The sequence below is a fragment of the Gymnodraco acuticeps genome, unplaced genomic scaffold (genome assembly GCF_902827175.1).
Source record: "Gymnodraco acuticeps unplaced genomic scaffold, fGymAcu1.1, whole genome shotgun sequence".
NCBI lineage: Eukaryota > Metazoa > Chordata > Actinopteri > Perciformes > Bathydraconidae > Gymnodraco > Gymnodraco acuticeps.
The window spans coordinates 1,450,874-1,468,270 of NW_022991325.1; the positions used below are offsets into that span (position 1 = coordinate 1,450,874).

The window sequence follows — 17,397 nt, forward strand, 5'->3', positions numbered from 1 at the left end:
GCGCAGTACCGATCGGGCAGGGGGACGGATCAAGCCCCCAGGAAATGCGCCGGAGTCTGATGAGAATATTCGTGCTGGTCAAATGGCGGTACTACACTTCCTTTAGGTTGCTGGGCCCGGAAACACTTTTTCCCATTGACTTAAAATTGGGAAAGAGTGGTCTGTAACTCGTTGGATAATTTTTTTTTAAACTAAATAAACTACCCAGTATGAACACTTGTATAGCCCTTATTAAAAACATTCGTTCCTCAAGTTGTAAAAATGTGCTAATAACGTTATTCTGAGAGTTATTTCCCTCGGCATTATGAACGTGCATCTAACCCACGGGACCGCGCCGCCCGGCACGTTCATGTTACGTGTTCAGTACTACATGAGTTTCTCTTTACCCATGGATGCACAATAACAACGGACCATATCGCCTTACTGCAATCCCACGGAGCTGTAATAATGGATATATTGCACATGTTTGCTGTAATTCATCATTTGTAAAATATTATACTACATGGGCTGTATGATGTAAATCTTGTACCGTAAATGTTTTATTAAATAAAGTTAATATTACCGACGTAGATTAACGTTCCTGTAGCTTCTTATTGCACTTGCAATTGTTTTAGTTACTTGTGGGCTACTTAACATGAATAATCACAGTTACTATCCTTTTACTCCATCACATTTAAAAAAAAAATAGTCTATTGTTATTTTAACTCCACCACAGTAATCCATCATCAGCTTTACTTTTTAGATAAAGTTTTAACTCACAATTGATCATAACAAGCTTCAACATATACATTTTTATATATTACCAAGTGATTTCATGTACAACCCACACAAGTATCATGCTAAATGAAGCTCTGTTGCTTGGATATCACTAGATCCTGATGTCAGCGTAATATAAAAGTACATAACGATTGATGTGTAACTTAGCATAATTTACTAGCTAGCCCCTAGCTGCTAACTGCCGCCTCGTTAATATAAATCCAGTACCATGCTGTCATGAACGCGTGGTGCTGTTACGTGTATGCAAATTCACGTGCTTAATGGGAACGAGCCTTTTGGGCGGCGTGGTTAAAGTTGCGCATGCTCTATGAGTGCATATACGGGTACTTCTCAGGCATGCCGGGTAATCTGTGACGTTTCGCTCTCTCAAAAGTTGGGCCATTTTGTCATCATGCGCCATTGAGCAACTCTCATAGGAATTAATGAGGCCCCGCCTCCCACGCTGTATCCAGTTCTTATTATACATCCATGGGACGGATCGGGTAGTGACTATTGGAACGCAACCCATGCTTGAGACCGGTCTCCATAGATATATATAAATATTAGGGCTGTCAAGTTAACGCGTTAATAACGCGTTAACGCAAAAAAAAATTAACGCCACTAATTATTTTAACGCGATTAACCCATGTGTATTTTTTTTCCTCGGCCGCCCCGTAGTTTCAGAGCGCATCGAGTTTAAAATACCATCTACAAGCTGATGCTGACAGCCCTGCTCCTGCCGCCCGCTTGTGGCAGACCACACTTCCACGCTCACCGGCAGGCACCGACTGGCTATTGGGAGGACCGGGAGGGTGTGTGTATGTGTGGCCCGAGCGAGCGAGAGAGAGACCTTACGTGCATTGTTGTTGTTAGCATCTGGTGCTAGCTAGCTGCGCTAACGGATCTAAGGAGATGTTTAAATGAAAACAGAGGAGTGACATTTCGCCACAACTGCGCCGAGCACTTGACTTTATGCAGGAAGCCAGACAGTGGGACATTGTACGAAAAGTCAGCACACTCAGCACGGATAGTGCACGCAACATGATTGCAGCGTCCAGGCAGCTCCCGTTCGAGCCTTGAGTTGCACATAGCTCCAACGCACACACACACACACGCGCGCGCACACACACACACCATTTGTATTGTATTATTGTATGAGAGAGGTTCCAGGTTGAATTGAGGCGAATATTTGTAATGTTCAGAGGTTGTTGTGTTTAATATTCATGAGAATATTTGTCATTGTTGAAATGATAATAAACATTAGCATAAAGCATATTTGTCCACTCATATGTTGATAAGAGTATTAAAAACTTGAAAAATATTCCTCTAAGGTACATTTAGAACAGATAAAAAATGTGCAATTAATTTGCGATTAATCGCGATTAACTATTTTAATCGACTGACAGCCCTAATAAATATATATATATGTTTATATCTATGCCGGTCTCTACCTGACTGGTCTCCACGCTGTGTGTGTCCGTCAGGAAACAAGCTGTTAACAAGTAGTTCCAGGAAACATCCACTGATAAACTGCGATGTTAACAACCTCATGATAGCCTCATATGTTTTTAACTTAGGATTAGGGATGGGTATCGTTTGAAATTTATCGATTCCGATTTCGATTCCGGTTCTGCTTATCGATTCCGGTTCTTATCGATTCCCCGTTTCGATTCCAAAATTGTAAAATAAAGAGGTCAAACGTTTAGATAACAAAAATATATTTATTCTTAAAAGCTTTAACTGAAATTGTTACTAAAAAATATACATGCAATACAAATGTATTGCACAATAGCTGTGCTTTATTTTAACTGAGCTATGCCTGTGGCAAGCTATTAACAGGCATTACACTTTGCCTTTTCTTTTTTAGTGTAGTGGAGCCTCACTTCAGAGTGTTTACCGCGACCTATCTTTGGTGTTATGAAGTGACTGAGCTCGTGAAATGTCTACGGGAGGGCGGGGGGGCATCGCTGCGGGGCAACTGTGGACCTCTGTCGCCTGTCAGCGCAATTTATATGATGCCGTTTAAAAAAATGAAGGGCGGTGCCGGCCGTCAGCGTACCGAGCCGGCCGTCAACGGCCGTCAGCGTACCGAGCCGGCCGTCAACGGCCCGCTGACGACCGGCCGTTCTGTGATTCTCCAGGTCCGCCCTGTATTCCACCGGGTCACCGCAGCACCGCGGTGCAGACGGACCCGCTGGAATACAGGGTCTACCGCGTTTAGGAACCGTTAAGCAGAACCGAAATTGTGTATTTTGTATGGGTACCCGGTACCCGGCATTTTCTTATCGGTTCTCATCTGGAACCGAGTTTCGGTTCCCAACCCTACTTAGGATCATACCTGTGTTTAGTCTAGAAAAAGGTAAATGTGTGCATTTTATTATAAAGTTGTGTATATTAGACTGTTGCAAAAAGAAGCTTATAAACATCAGGTTTAAAACTAAAAGAGCTTTACAAAAAAGTAACACAATGAAAGATGTTTGGAGTTTTATTTGAGTTATTAATTTAAATTTTTTGTCTAAGAGATGCAGATTTGAAACCGTTGTTACATACAGTTACGGCATTTCCTGTTGCTGCCGGAGAGAGGGGAGGCCGTCCCAAAGCTTCCCGCTTTATTTACTCCCTCTATCTGACAGGAGGGAGCCTCGTTGAGCTGCGAGTGTGGCTACAGACGGAGTTCACTCCGTCACGGAGGGGTAGGGTCGAGGGAGTGGTTTGGGATTGGGCCTTAGACTAAAGTTAACTATTTAAACACTCAGAGTCCTTTAGTTCACTGAGCCTCTCAGTCTGACAGGACAGGACTCTCATCCACTTTGTTGTTGAAAAAACTCCTTATATCCGTTAGCGTAGCTCGCTAGCACCAGAAGCTAACAACTACGATCTCCGGTACCGGTGCGCTCTCTCTCTCTTGCTCGTGCACGCACACAAAATGGCTACACACACACACACACACACACACACACACACACACACACACACACACACACACACACACACACACACACACACACACACACACACACACACACATTTAATGAAACACAGAGACCCAGACGTAATAGTACTGTATCATATTATTTATTTTTATTAAAATCATCATTTTTCAAATTATGATTAAAAAAAAAAAAAAGGTGTAATAACCATTTTTCCTCCTGGTCTCTCGCGCCCCCCACTTTGGGAACCACTGGCCTAAGGACAGTTTAGTCAATGTTTGTCAAAACTTTTTACCTCTTTCATGCATGAATTATGTACGGAAGAGGATTAGGGCCACATACATTTTTTTTGTGAGGATCCTCAAAAAAAAAATCACGTAATTATGAAAGCCTCACTCAGGATTTTTTTACCAAGTGTTTTTATTGCTCTTGGGGCATTAAAAACAAGATTTTAACTTTAGTTTTTTTTAATCTAGTTTTTTCAAATTTTGAAAAAAAAAGTTTTATATGTTATATATTATATATATTTAAAGCCCAAAAAGATATTGCAAATGAAGTATTTTCAAGAAGAACAGTATGAATTTTAGTTGAAATATAGCCAGTGATGCATGACATCCACTTTAGTGGACAGGCGAATAATCATGATTTCCTGCAAACATAAAATCAATACTTTGACAATTTATGAATTATATGATTCCTTAGTTGTTACTTGATGTCACCAAATGTTTTATACCTGCAGGGAGCGCTTTCCATGAAAGGATTGGCAGGATATCGGCAGGTGACTTGGTCCATGTGGCTTTCTGTCGTTCATCTTGGTTTAGAGACATTTATCATGCACTTGCACTGACTTTCCACTGAGTAGCAGTTTATGGGATGATGCAATAGCGTCCCATGTAGTGGCTGATGGTGCAACTATGCCATCAAAACCCATGCATATACAAGAAAACACCTTTTGAAAAGCTGTCCACTGTAGTGACCTCTATGCGTGAAAGGGTTTTAAACAAATGTTTAATGAAGAAAACAAATCAATCGGTTTTATTTATCTATTCTTCAGCAGTCTTGCATCTACTGAGTGTTAATGTTCCTGGCTTGTGATTGTGAAGAGTAATAGTTGCCTTTATCCTGCTGACCTGCAGTAAATTCTTAAATTGTTAGAAGATTTTTAAAGGACATTTTTAGGGGCTCTGCATTCACCTGTCAGTCGGTAATTTAATATTTAGAAATTTGTCAGAGAATTACGGCAAACCAATAGCATCAATCCTTTTATGGAGTCAATAATTAACACAATACAATTTTCAATAAGTAAAAATACACATTTCACAAAATCAATAGTCCTAATGTGATCTTCCAGAGTTCCAGCTGAATAGATGAAGTGAACAAATCCACACATTTCCAAGCATGGTATCTATACAAACTATACTGTATACTAGGGGTGTAACGGTTCACAAACATTTCGGTGCGGTACGTACCTCGGTTTTTAGGTCACGGTTCGGTTCGGTACAGCAGAATTTTTTTTCACAAAACATAAAAAAAACTTGTTTTTTAAAAAATTATTATTAAACTGTGAATAATGTATTCACTCAAATAAATACAAAATATAATAAAATAAACATTAAGGTGCAGCATTTCGATGAACTGAAATAATCTGTATTTGAACTGTACTAGTACGTAAACAGCCAGTTTGACATAATGACTTGCCATTGTATTTTCATGTTTTTTTAAAGAGAAATGAACTTGTCCACATTGCTTGCCGAAAGGGCAGATCTGCTGGCACTAACAATGTCTCCTGCTGTGGAGAACACCCTCTCTAGGGACAGAGGTAGCAGATACAGCCAGGTAGCACTTTGCTAACATGGCAACATAACTAGGATATTTGGCGTTTGTAATAGCTTTGGCTCGGTCTGAACTTTTTTGCGAGTGGTGGAGGCTTAAATGCTAGCGGGAGTTGGGTTTGCACTTCAGTCTTTTCTCTTTTGGTACCGGTGATATTCACGTTCGGGTGATGCCTTTTCAAATGAGTGTGCAAATTTGATGTATTGCCAGCCGCGTAACCCATTTTAGTTGAACAATGCCGACAAACAGCTTTGGTTCGGTCCACCTGTCTTTGTCCGTCATCCTTGTACGTAACTGCGAAACCAAAATGTTCGCAAACCGGAGACTTCAATGATGCTGGAGGATTTTCGAGCTCAACTTTATCTGCGTTCGCCATTTCAACAGTTCCTCAAATTACTGACTACATTTGAACGCATCCCTGTGACCAGCTCTCATAGTATGCCTCTCGTCCAATGAAATGACTTGCTCGCTCTATGACACGTTGAACCCAATGTGAGCAAATTACTCTGAATGCTGCGACGCAGCACCTGAGATTACTTCCAAAAAGTTGTTCACGTTCTCAATTTTTTACGTTTAACGTTATATTCGTTCGGTACACACGTGTACCGAACCGAAGGGCCCATACCGAATAATTTCGGTACGGGTACGTGTACCGTTACACCCCTACTGTATACGCAGATAATGGAAGCGATTTGTGATTAACCTGCTTCTTCTTCACAATATAGTGCAATTAAACATCTCGTAGCCATTTACTTATAATCACTGTGTTTAATGTTTTGCTATACAAATATGTACAGGATCATTTTCTGCATATGAACACATAAAGGAAACATCTCATCTTCAACAACATTGAAGCTTAAGAGTAGAGCATATTATGTAGTCGTGACTCGGCCAAATCCCTCTGAAGACTAAACACTGTTTTAGGGTGCCATTTCAATAGGACAAGAATTAACAAAAATTGCAATGTAATAAATCTTGGTATTAAAACAAAAATGGATTCATAAATCAAGAATGCCGCATTTTCAAAAATCAATAAACAATTTCACACAGTGTTTTTCTTTAGCATGACATTGTACTAAGGGTATAAGAACAGACAAAGATGGACAAAGTTCAAACAAGTATTTTCAGTTAACTTGTGGTGTGTTAATATCATTGACTGTGTTGCTTTTTTATGTTAATTTTCTCTGAGGTTATTCTCAAATGTCTTTTGTGGTCAAAAACGGAAGTCCATGACAGTCCAACTGATTTATTTTATCAAGATCTTTTGCTGTTCTCCAGAGTCAAAAAGATTTATATTAGAATATATAATCAGTCAGTCGGATTTCCACAAGTTGCTTTATCCAGGTTGTTTGGTATCAATGACCTGCAGGCATCGGGTCCTTGTGATTGTTTTTCTCTGTGCTATGTTCAGAGGCTGAAATGTGTTAAAATAGGACGGATTACCCATATTCTGTGGGAGTTGGTGCCTCGTTTGAGGGAGTACTCCTGGAAAGATGTTCATAGGTGGGACACTGGGGAAAGGGAAGAAGGGAGGCGGGCGATGCATGAATTGTCCAGGTCTGAAGTGGGGCATGTTGGGAGGAAGAGCCGGGTACGGCAGCGGGGAACTGTTAACTGGGGGGTACATCGGCATAACAGGCGTTGGGGGTGGATAATTGTATGCAGGATTTTGAGGAATCGGTTGACATGCAGCGTTGCTGTCCTGAGAGTACGTTTGACATTTCTCACTCTGCTGTAAAGCGCTACTGCTGCTATTTTGTGCATAATCAACAGCTTCTTGCACCTGTACTTGGTCTACCTCCGTTTTATCCCTCTGAGCACTATACAAGTCTTTTTGGTTGTAATATTCCCTAAGTGATGGGCTAAAACTAGACCTGTTTGATGATGAGGATCTGCCTTGCTGTCTTGGTGAAACCGCTCGCTTTGTTTCCCTTTCCCTGCTTGCTCTGCGAAGGGGTCTCCCGTCAGTGTCCTTCTTTCCATACAGGCGCTCCTGGATCCGATGTGACATCTGGCCCAGTTCATCAGATCCTAAATCCATGCCGATGGCCAGCAAAACATCCTGCATTTGCCTGTGCTTGTGCTCCTCTTCAGGTGTCAGTGTGATCTTTTCCACCACAGGGGGAGACCTGGATCTACTGTTGGAGCATTCCCCCCTCTGCAGAGACTCTTCATCAGACAGAGGGCACCTCTTTGGGCTGAAGGACTGGTGAGGAGGCAGTGGAGAAGCCCGTCTCTGAGGTCCATTGCTCCAGTGGCTTTCCTGTTGCATCCCAGCATAACCGGGAGACCAGGGATTATCAGTTTTTGTGAAAGAAGTTGGAGACTGTGGTCGATCATCCTCTTCTGGGGAGCTCCGAGTCACTATCTGGGTGAGCGTGTCCACATTCACACCCTTGTTGAGCACTTCGAGGAACCGCTGGAAGCCCATGGTTGACTTCTCAGGAACAGCAGCGCTATGGGTGGTGACGTCACTCTCAAAAAACTGATAGGAAAAACACAGAAGCAACCACAGTGTAGGGAACTCTCTGCACTCTTTGTTTGGAAAACACATTTGTAGTATATGGAACAACCTGTGAGCCATTACAAATGTTTAAATGTTACTATTTAAACTCAAACAGCACTGTGAATTAAGTACTTCCTTTTTGGATTACAATTTTTTTTATTTTAGAAGAATATTGTGGGTTGTTCTTGGCCATGGTGATTGGTTCCCTTTCAAGCTGACGATGGGAAACGAGCTACTGGACTTTTAGTAATTAGACCAAATCAAAAGAGTAATGCAAAAGCTGGATTTGTTTAAGTCTGTGTTAGCACTGTCAAGGTGTCGGGGGCAAGGGAGAAAAAGGGGTTCTGGTGTAACCAGCAGATATTGGATTTTGTCTTCTGTGCTTTAAAGTCTTGAAACACAAATGAGGTTGCTTCTCAAAGATACCTGCATATGAATGCTAATACATGAAACAAAAAAGCTAACGAAAGCTATCTTCTGCCTCTTTTGCTCTCCACACTGAATGTTTACCTGCATGCAACCAAAGGCCGCTCAAAAGTGGTTGGTCAATTCTACCCAAGAAATCATCCTATACAAGAATATTGTTTAATTGCCTCTGAATTCTGCATTCATATGCAGATATGTTTTTGGAGATTAAGGAAACTAAGAATGTACACAATCACTTTGGCTATGTCATGATTCGACAGGCCAGTCTTCAGTAGCTGAACATATTTGTATTTAGTGATCCAGTTAGGGCAGTCACTTCCAGGGAAAATCTTCTTAATAACACTCTGTACTACAAACTGAAAAAAATCTATGTTATTTGATTATTTGGGGTAAATTATGAACACATGCCATGGCCTGATAATGCATATATTAATCCTACAACGGATGCATTACACAAAAACAGAAGCATTCAACCTAAAAGGTGCCATTCAGTGGTGAACATTCAGTGTTACTCAAAAAAATGAATTGTGTGTTTGTGTTGAATGCACTTCCTTTCTAATAAAACATTAGCAAATCATTTAGAACAAACTATATATCAACCTTAGCACATCTGATCACACCTCTTCCCGATGGTAAAGGTAGCCACATGTGAAAAGTACCAACCTGTCCACTTGACCCATTCACTGGAAACCTTGTTTGACGGTAATCCTCATGGTGTGTGGAAGGGCTGTTATTGCGCTCTCCTGGTGCGGCATAACTCTGTTGGATATGGAGAAAAGTTCTATTAAAGGGATAGTGGAAATCCGCGAATTTTGGGTTTAACTTATGTATTTTTATTAAAAATAAGCATAATAAACAATTTTTTTTAATTTCATGCGCCTAGTTTCATTTTATTTTCAATTTTACTGCGCCCTCTCAATGAAACGAAATACTTCGGGAATCGTCGGGAATCTTCGGGTGATGACGAGAGCATAGGAAGACGGGCACAAACAATGGCGGACATTCAATAGCATTTGCATGTGAATAGCCGACCTTTATTATGGTGAATAGATGTGTTTTGTATGGCTGTAGTGCGACAGCAAATGCAGAGAATGGCGTATCGACGCATGCGTTTCCAAGAAACCCAGCCATTCGTCGTCAGTGGGTGAAATTTGTTCAGATAACACGGGCAAACTTCACGGAGCCGAAGCTGACGAGTAATTCGGCAGTCGTGTGCTCCCGTCATTTTACTGACGATTCTTTCGAGATTCCTCGGTCTCTAGCTCAAATTGAAAGTGGAATACATAAGAAGTGAGTATTTTATTATGTTTTCTTGTTGATTTAATGCATCATTAGCCTGTACCATTTTGTACAACGCCATTTATCCGGTACAGTGTCGAATGTGTACACTACAGTCATCATATAGACATGATAGACTAACAGTACTGTGAGTACAGCCTACACTTGACAGGCAGCCTGGCTAGCCTAGGATTAGGACCCTACTACGTCAAAAGACCGATTGGCTCTAGCTGTATATCATGCTAGTATACAATTCATTTCAATTTATTCATGTAATTAATGCCCATAAGGCTGTTACATATACAATAATAAATGTGACAAGATAATTGAACACAACTGAACACCGTTGAACACAACTTTTGATCACAAATCAAAAAAGGTAAGACGTAATTATTGTAATATTTTTGGAACCGGATGTTGTTTACTTTCTCTTTTCTGGCTGATAGCTCCAGGAATTCGAGGTCTTACCGTGATGACATTACATGTGTGGAATCTGTGGAGTCTCAGCTTTAAATCGTATATCTTGTTTGTGCAGTTAAGATATTAATAAGGGCATTTCTACCGTGTGTTGTGTGTAAAAAAGCGTTAGCATTAGTTAGCATTGTTTCGCTCAATGCTAATTCAAAGGCTTGGTATTACTCGTGTTTTTTCTAGCTAACAATTGTTCTTATCGTCAGTTAGCGGAGTTTCTTACCTTTAAAAGGGTATGAAACATTAATAGTTTCATAAATGTTAAGAAGCCCTGAGACATGTGAGAGAAAAAAAAAATGTGGGAGGGGTCCACTGGGGGGACCTTCGGGCTTAAGGCGAGACACCCCAGGTGAATAGGGTAATTTTTTTAACTTAAAGGTATCAGCTAGAAATGTCTCCAGTTAATTACTTACAATAAGGCAATTGTCTTTTGTATTACAAGTTTTCTGAAATAGCATGTTTAAATATGCAAATTACCCATTATCTCATTAAATATGCACATTTTTTAACACATTTCAGGAATCGAAATCTGAATTTTGGATATAGCCAGATTAAAAATTATTGTTTCATTTTGTAGTCATATTAGTATCTAAGGCTTTTACAGAAGGGATATTGGATATCTCTTTTTATCACTCCATAAATCAGAAAATACTGTCAACAGCCCTAAAATATCCATTTTCGCCATGTTTTTAGGTATACAATATTGTATAATTCAGGGTATGAATTATATATGAACAAACCCTTCTGTAAAAGCCTTCATAATATTGATAGGAATATAACTGGAAGGTTTGGTGTATCTACGTGCTACTGAAGTTGACATTTCGAACTCAGAGTAGGAGAAAAAACTCATTTTGAGAAAACGACCTTTAAAGATTGCAGTGAGGCGCTAGCTAAACCCTCTGTTCTTTGGATGACAGCTTGCGCATCGACGCACTCCGTGAAGGTATTTCATGTTCAGGGTCATTTTTTTTTGTATAACCTTACTTCGTGCAAGTGACAATTGTTGTCGTCTTCTCTGTGAACGTTTTTTTCGCCGTTCTTTTGGCATTTTGAGATTTCAATTTCTAGCTGAAAGCTAACCAGGAAGTGTTTTAGCACACCACGTGACGCATCTGAACGAATCACGTTGTCAGAAATTGACACCAGCCAATGAGATTTCGTTTCTTGGTTTAAGACCCCTTTGTGCTTTCCCGATTGGTTGCTGATACAAAGGAAATGACCATATTTGGATCCGATGAGATTGTGCAGGAGAGACACAGCTTTCCAGCGATACCTCTGTTGACATGGTGCACACAGCGGTCGCGGTACTTTATGTTACGTTAGAATGCTAACTTTTGGTGAATTTAGGAGAAATCTACAGACGCAAATAGACAAACTATAGTAAAATAAACACTTAAATGTGTATTTTGTACGTTTTCCTTCCAAAAGCCTGAAAGAAAACATGTTATGGAATCAAAATAGCACAAAATCTCAAAATTGACCAGTACTTGAAAAACGATGTTTTTGCCTGCCGTGTCTCGCCTTAACTGGTTAACAATCATTAATATTTGTAAAGGCTACAGGTGATCTTAAGATGTGTGAGCTATGCTTAGGGACCTACCAGTCAAGATTATTTGTGCGTAGGGGTGCATCATCTGGCTCCTGGTCATCCGCGCCATTGCCCATGCCGTGAACCATCACCTCGGGCTCGGGCTCGAACAAATAAGGACGTAATGGTCCATCGTCTGGCTCAATATTGTCACCATCGTCGCTTACTGAACCGGATTCAGATTCAGTTCCTAAAACGACATTTTCGTAGGAAAGCCGAGAGGATGTTTCTGACTCGCTATCATCACTGGATACCTCGTACAATCCTTCTTCTTTGTCTGGTATATTTGCCCTTCCACATTCATTCTGCATAGACGCCATGGTTTGTTATCGTATCGTCTTCCTAAGTTTTCGTCACTTCCGGTTTGGCTGAGTCGAACATTTCGTTTCTAAAAAACTTCGGGGAAGCTGCAATAAAGTGCTTCTAACATGCGTAAGGCAATTATTATATTTTTTTAAATCAGGTGTGATTGTTTTGGTACGTAATTATGCTTGTATATAAGTTAAAACGAAACTATTTGAGGTTCCATTTCCACTATCCCTTTAATAATACAAAAAACCTTACACTGAATATATACAATGTATGCAGGGAGGCTTTTGCTCAGTGGGATAGTGTGCTGATCTTCGGATCATCGGAGAGCAAGTTCGAGTCCCACTGCGGTCAACATGAGGTTGTGTCTCTGGGCAAGACATTTCACCCAAAATTGCTCCTGTGGGGATTGCCCACAGTACTGAATGTATGTAAAGGCCCTGACACACCAAGGCGATTTTGGCCGTCGATAGATGTCTGGCTGTCGATGAGTATCCTGTCGCCCTACTAAGATTGGCGTGTCCCGCACCGTTGTGTCTTTTCGGCCGTGCCGACACCCTCAGGGTGCTGTCGGCAAAATAAATCACTTAGCGAATCAGTGCATGAGAAGCGAAACGGAAGTGAGGTACGCAAACAAACGATTAGGCACACACAGACGGCTATTCTTCTTCATTTTCATCTCACCTGGACGCAATAATTAAACGATTATAAGTTGCTATGTGAAACAGTCTGTGATGGACGAGAGTGAAAATGGAACACACATGCTATTTGTTGTTTGTATATATATATATATATATATATATATATATATATATTAGGGCTGTCAAACGATTAACATTTTTAATCAGATTAATCACAGCTTAAAAATGAATTAATCATGATTAATCACCATTCGAACTATGTCCAAAATATACCATTTCTTTATGTATATTGTTGTGGGAATGGAAAGATAAATGAAAGAAGGCGGATATATCCATTTAACATACGTTTATTATAACATTTTTCTGCGTGTCAAAATGAAAGACAGCCCACACACCTATCAATCATCAAACCGTAGGGTCTTAATTCATTACCTGTTGATTTCTATCAACGGGGGAGTACTTCAGGAAAGTCGACAGGGGGGGGGCTAGTGGAGTACTTTGTGAATCAGATTACGCAATACGCACATAACCTGCGTACCAGTTATGTGCACCCCTGTACTACAGCAAAAGTATTCTCCGTCGGGTCTTCCTGCAACAACACCACGCCGTTATCTTGATTCTGATTGGCCAGAAGACATTATCAAAGATGTTCTATTGAGAAGACGATCACTACGTGACAAAAGTTTTCAAAACCGTTTCTAGTCTTCGGTATTTCCAGACAAGTGGCTACTGAAATCAATCTTACTAACTGCTGTCTGTGCAATTCTCGGCGCGAGTTGGCGGACTTTATTTTGCTTACTTTAACATCATTTTTCATGGTGGGGCTAAGCCATTTATTGGTATGGGTGTACCCCAGCCATACCCTGGCGCTGCCACTGGTGGGATGTATGGGGCGGGCCATTCTGCACATGCGTTAAATATTTTAACGCAATTAATTCAAAAAATTAATTACCGCCGTTAACGCGATAATTTTGACAGCATTAATATATTTATATATATATATATATATCATGCAGTCTGTCTTCCGGTTGCCTCTTTTGAATAACGAATAAAGACTACCGCCGCCTGCTGGTAAGGAGAGTTATTGCCACTCGCGTGCTACTTGGCCGCCGGCTGAAGTCTTTGCGGTATGTTCCAGTGCAACTTTTTGGCCAAGACGCAGGAGACGTGAGGCGACACAACAGTCGGGTCCGTCGGGAAGTGTTCTTTGGTGTCAGTTTGGTGTGTCAGGGCCTTAAGTCGCTTTGGATAAAGCGTCCAACAAGTGACATGTAATTTAGTGACAAACCTTCGTAGATGGATCTTGTGACCGTGTCCTCTCTTGTGAACCGTCTCTGCTCCTTTCACGATCATCTCTATCTTTGTAATATCCAGAAGATTGTCTGCAGTCGTCAAGTTGTTTCCTATAGCTGGATTCCTCGTGCCGATAGCGTTGTTTGGAGTCTTGAGGTGTTTTCCTGCATTTGAAATCCTCTTCCAGTGACGGTGTACGTTTAAAATCTTTGTTTACATGTGCACGTGAAAAACTGGTGGGTGTTGTGTCTTCAGGCTCACGTCTGTATCTGTAATCTTTGTCATCCTCTGTAAACTGTCGCCTTTTCTTTGGAGCACCCTGCTCAGGTGAGGACATCCCTCTCCTGGCTGAGCTCTTTCCGCTCCAGTCTTTGCTGTATATCATTTTAGGAGAATCACTGAACTCTGTGCTTCTGCTTGTCCTCTCTTTGCTACCATGTCCATTTCCACCATATTTCTGATAAGAATCCTTGAGCTTATCTCTTTGTGGTTCACCCCTCTCTTCCCATTTATCCTCATAGTCGTCCCAATTCCTGGAACTTCTGTCACTGTACTGCCTACTGTTATTGTACTGAGACCTGTTGGACTGCATATTCTCACAGTAACACCAGCAGCTGGATGGCAAAGCCTGCAACAAATAATAGATAGAAAAGAAAATATACTTTAAAAAGATGAGGTAAAGACTTTCGATGATTTGATAAACCAAAACTTGAGCATTTGAGATTTACCTAAACAAGAACTTTTTTAACAGATCACAGAGGATCCATTTATTGCAATACTAAAAGTAAGTGTAAGTGATCACATAGTTGTGAAAACCTTTACTTGCAATCGTCACCGCTTAATCATATCACATATAGTAGTACATATTAATTATCATCGCTTGAAATAAGGGGACGGATCAAGGGTTCCTAACGTAAAACCAGGGACTAGCTATTGTGTGCAAACCTTTATTCCAGGTGACAGAAACAGAACAACAGTAGCATAATTCTAAAGGTAACCTGCTGTTGTTTAAGTTAGCAGTATGCGTTGAGTGACACATTAGAAGTAGCCTAAATAGCTTTTGATCTAGCTGTTAGCATTACCTTACCTGGGTAGCCTTTCGCTAGTAACGTTGGGTTGGCTGCGAAATAGCAGCTAGTTAGCTTTAGCTAGTGCAAACATACGTAACTCACAATTTATTATCACCAAAAAATGTCTATTGACTATTTACATCGTAAAGCGACACAGTTGGGCCTAGGGCTAAGATACATAAACTAACGTTATCTGAAGCTAATTTGCAAGGGACAGTTTTGGTTAATCTATTAGCAGTCATAGCAGTAGCCTTGGCGTAAACAGTAACGAAGGATTACATTACCTTTTCCGTTGGACGACTCCACTTTTTTAAGGGGGTAGGAAAACCTTGAAAATAATTTGGGAAATGTGTTAAAGTGCTGACAACAACAAACTGTCAAGCAACTAGCTAACATTAACCAAGTTTTCACTGGCCCTGTGTTTCACCGAGATGTTTGGCTTCAGTCAGTAACAAGGGAGTTGAAATACCGCCCCTCCTGGATGGAGTGTGAACAACCTGTATTCTTCTTCTTTGGGTTCCGAAAAACGAGGTTAAATGTACATTAGCGAAACTATTGGACAGGAATGTGGACCATGGAGACTGGAAAATGAACAAAAGCTAAAGGGGGAAATCTCCCATTCATTTTTAGCTAGATTATTTAAACTGCAAGGTAGGCTATAAAAAACAACGCAAATTGATATGGTCACTCACGCATTACATTTGTCACCCACTCTTTTGAGGGCCTAACATATTCTAAAAAATAATATTTGAAAACATTAAAAAAAAAGCATTTTTTTTAAAATATAGTTTTTTTTCAAATGTTGTTATATTTGATTCTACTTGTGATAGTCCGACAGCACAACCTGTGCAGCCCATGTATTGATTCCATCTGATAGCTGCTATAATACAAAACAACACTTCTGCCTGATCTCCACAATGATCAATGACAGTGAACGGATGCTGATATTAGTTTTACTGCTGGTGATGTTAAATACCATGAATGATTTCCTCTGTCTCAATGATGAAAGTTATAATAAAAGAAGACATGAAGCTGCAGAGAGAGGATGGATAATTATATTCTTACCTCTACTTTGTGATTAGATGAAAATACAAAATTAAATTAAAATAGTCATTGTTAAACACATTGTTTATTTCATTTACAGAGGTTTTAATCATTATTTACAACATGTGTACATAAGCAGTGGAATAATAGGATATCTCTAGGTCATTAAACTGTCTTAAGTTCAGTTTAATTGTATTAATACAAAAAATAGGTCATAGAAAATGTTTAATTGTGTATTTCAGCAGAGCGGGGGTTCACGGTGGTGCTGGACCTGGAGGTGCTGACCTGGTGTCAGTGGGACATCATCTGGGCAGGTTTAGGGGAAGAAGGAGAATATAAACTGTTATAATCACAGCTATTAGATTAGAACACTAACCCAGCTGGCGGGGAACGTTCTCACAACGTTGGCTAACGTTACCTGCAGGTTCTAATAAGGTTTTAAAGAAACGTTTTAATCTGATGTTCAAAGAACCTTTTTAGGATGTTTATTTTTTCAAATAATGTTCCTATAAGGTTTAAGATTAACTAAGAGATAACGTTTTAACTGCAACATTCAGAGGATGTGTTTTGGACGTTGTTGGGTAACACATTAAAGATGTTCTTTATAAAACGTTCCCTCAATGTTACATGATAACAAATGAAGAACATTTTCAAAGCAACATTCTGAAAATGTTTTCAGCATGTTATTGAGGCCTGAGATGACAGAAAGTGTTTTATAAAATGTTCCTTTAATGTTACATGATAAAAAATGAAGAATATTCTCCAAGAAACATTCTGAAAATGTTTTCAGGATGTTATTCTTTTTTTATAAAACTTTCCTGTGATGGCAAATATTAACACGGTCATGGTCAACGTCAGATTTATTTCTAGAGCGCTTTAAAAACAAAGTTGTTGCATTTGTTTGAAAAGGATGTTTTGAAAAAAACAAACAAGCACGTAATTCATGATAAACTGTAAGCAGATATTGCATGTTTGCGGTGGCATGTGAGCAGAGGCGCGGGAAGGTATTTTGAGTGGGGGTGCTGAGGTGCTGTCCGATGTGCTAATTACGCACCGGACAGCACGGGTGGGGGGGGGGCAAAACCACACACACTGACACACACACAGTGGCATAACAATGGACTCCAGTGAACACTATTACGGGCAATATAGAGCACGCACAAGAGCACACACACACACACACACACACACACACACACACACACACACACACACACACACACACACACACACACACACACACACACACACA

The 17,397-nt window shown here is 40.3% G+C and overlaps 1 protein-coding gene across 1 annotated transcript; it reads right to left on the minus strand.

Moving 5' to 3' along the window:
* Nucleotides 1-6,267: 6,267 nt before the first annotated feature.
* LOC117562531 (cyclin-dependent kinase 12-like) lies at nt 6,268-15,896 on the minus strand. The gene is made up of 4 exons (XM_034240374.1): nt 15,386-15,896; nt 14,027-14,659; nt 9,115-9,210; nt 6,268-8,004 (listed from the first exon to the last, which is right to left on the minus strand). Exons 2-4 carry the CDS (start codon nt 14,621-14,623, stop codon nt 6,856-6,858), a joined length of 1,842 nt encoding a protein of 613 aa, XP_034096265.1. The 5' UTR covers nt 14,624-14,659; nt 15,386-15,896; the 3' UTR covers nt 6,268-6,855.
* Between the last annotated feature and the right edge of the window lie 1,501 nt (nt 15,897-17,397).

What these genes read in the sequence shown, in the direction of transcription:
- LOC117562531 (XM_034240374.1), bottom strand. Translation starts at nt 14,623, where the DNA reads ATGCAGTCCAACAGGTCTCAGTACAATAACAGTAGGCAGTACAGTGAC. An exon ending in CACAAGATCCATCTACGAAG is followed by an intron (nt 9,211 to 14,026) that starts GTTTGTCACTAA and finishes CATATCCAACAG; the next exon opens with AGTTATGCCGCACCAGGAGA. An exon ending in TGAATGGGTCAAGTGGACAG is followed by an intron (nt 8,005 to 9,114) that starts GTTGGTACTTTT and finishes TTTTCCTATCAG; the next exon opens with TTTTTTGAGAGTGACGTCAC.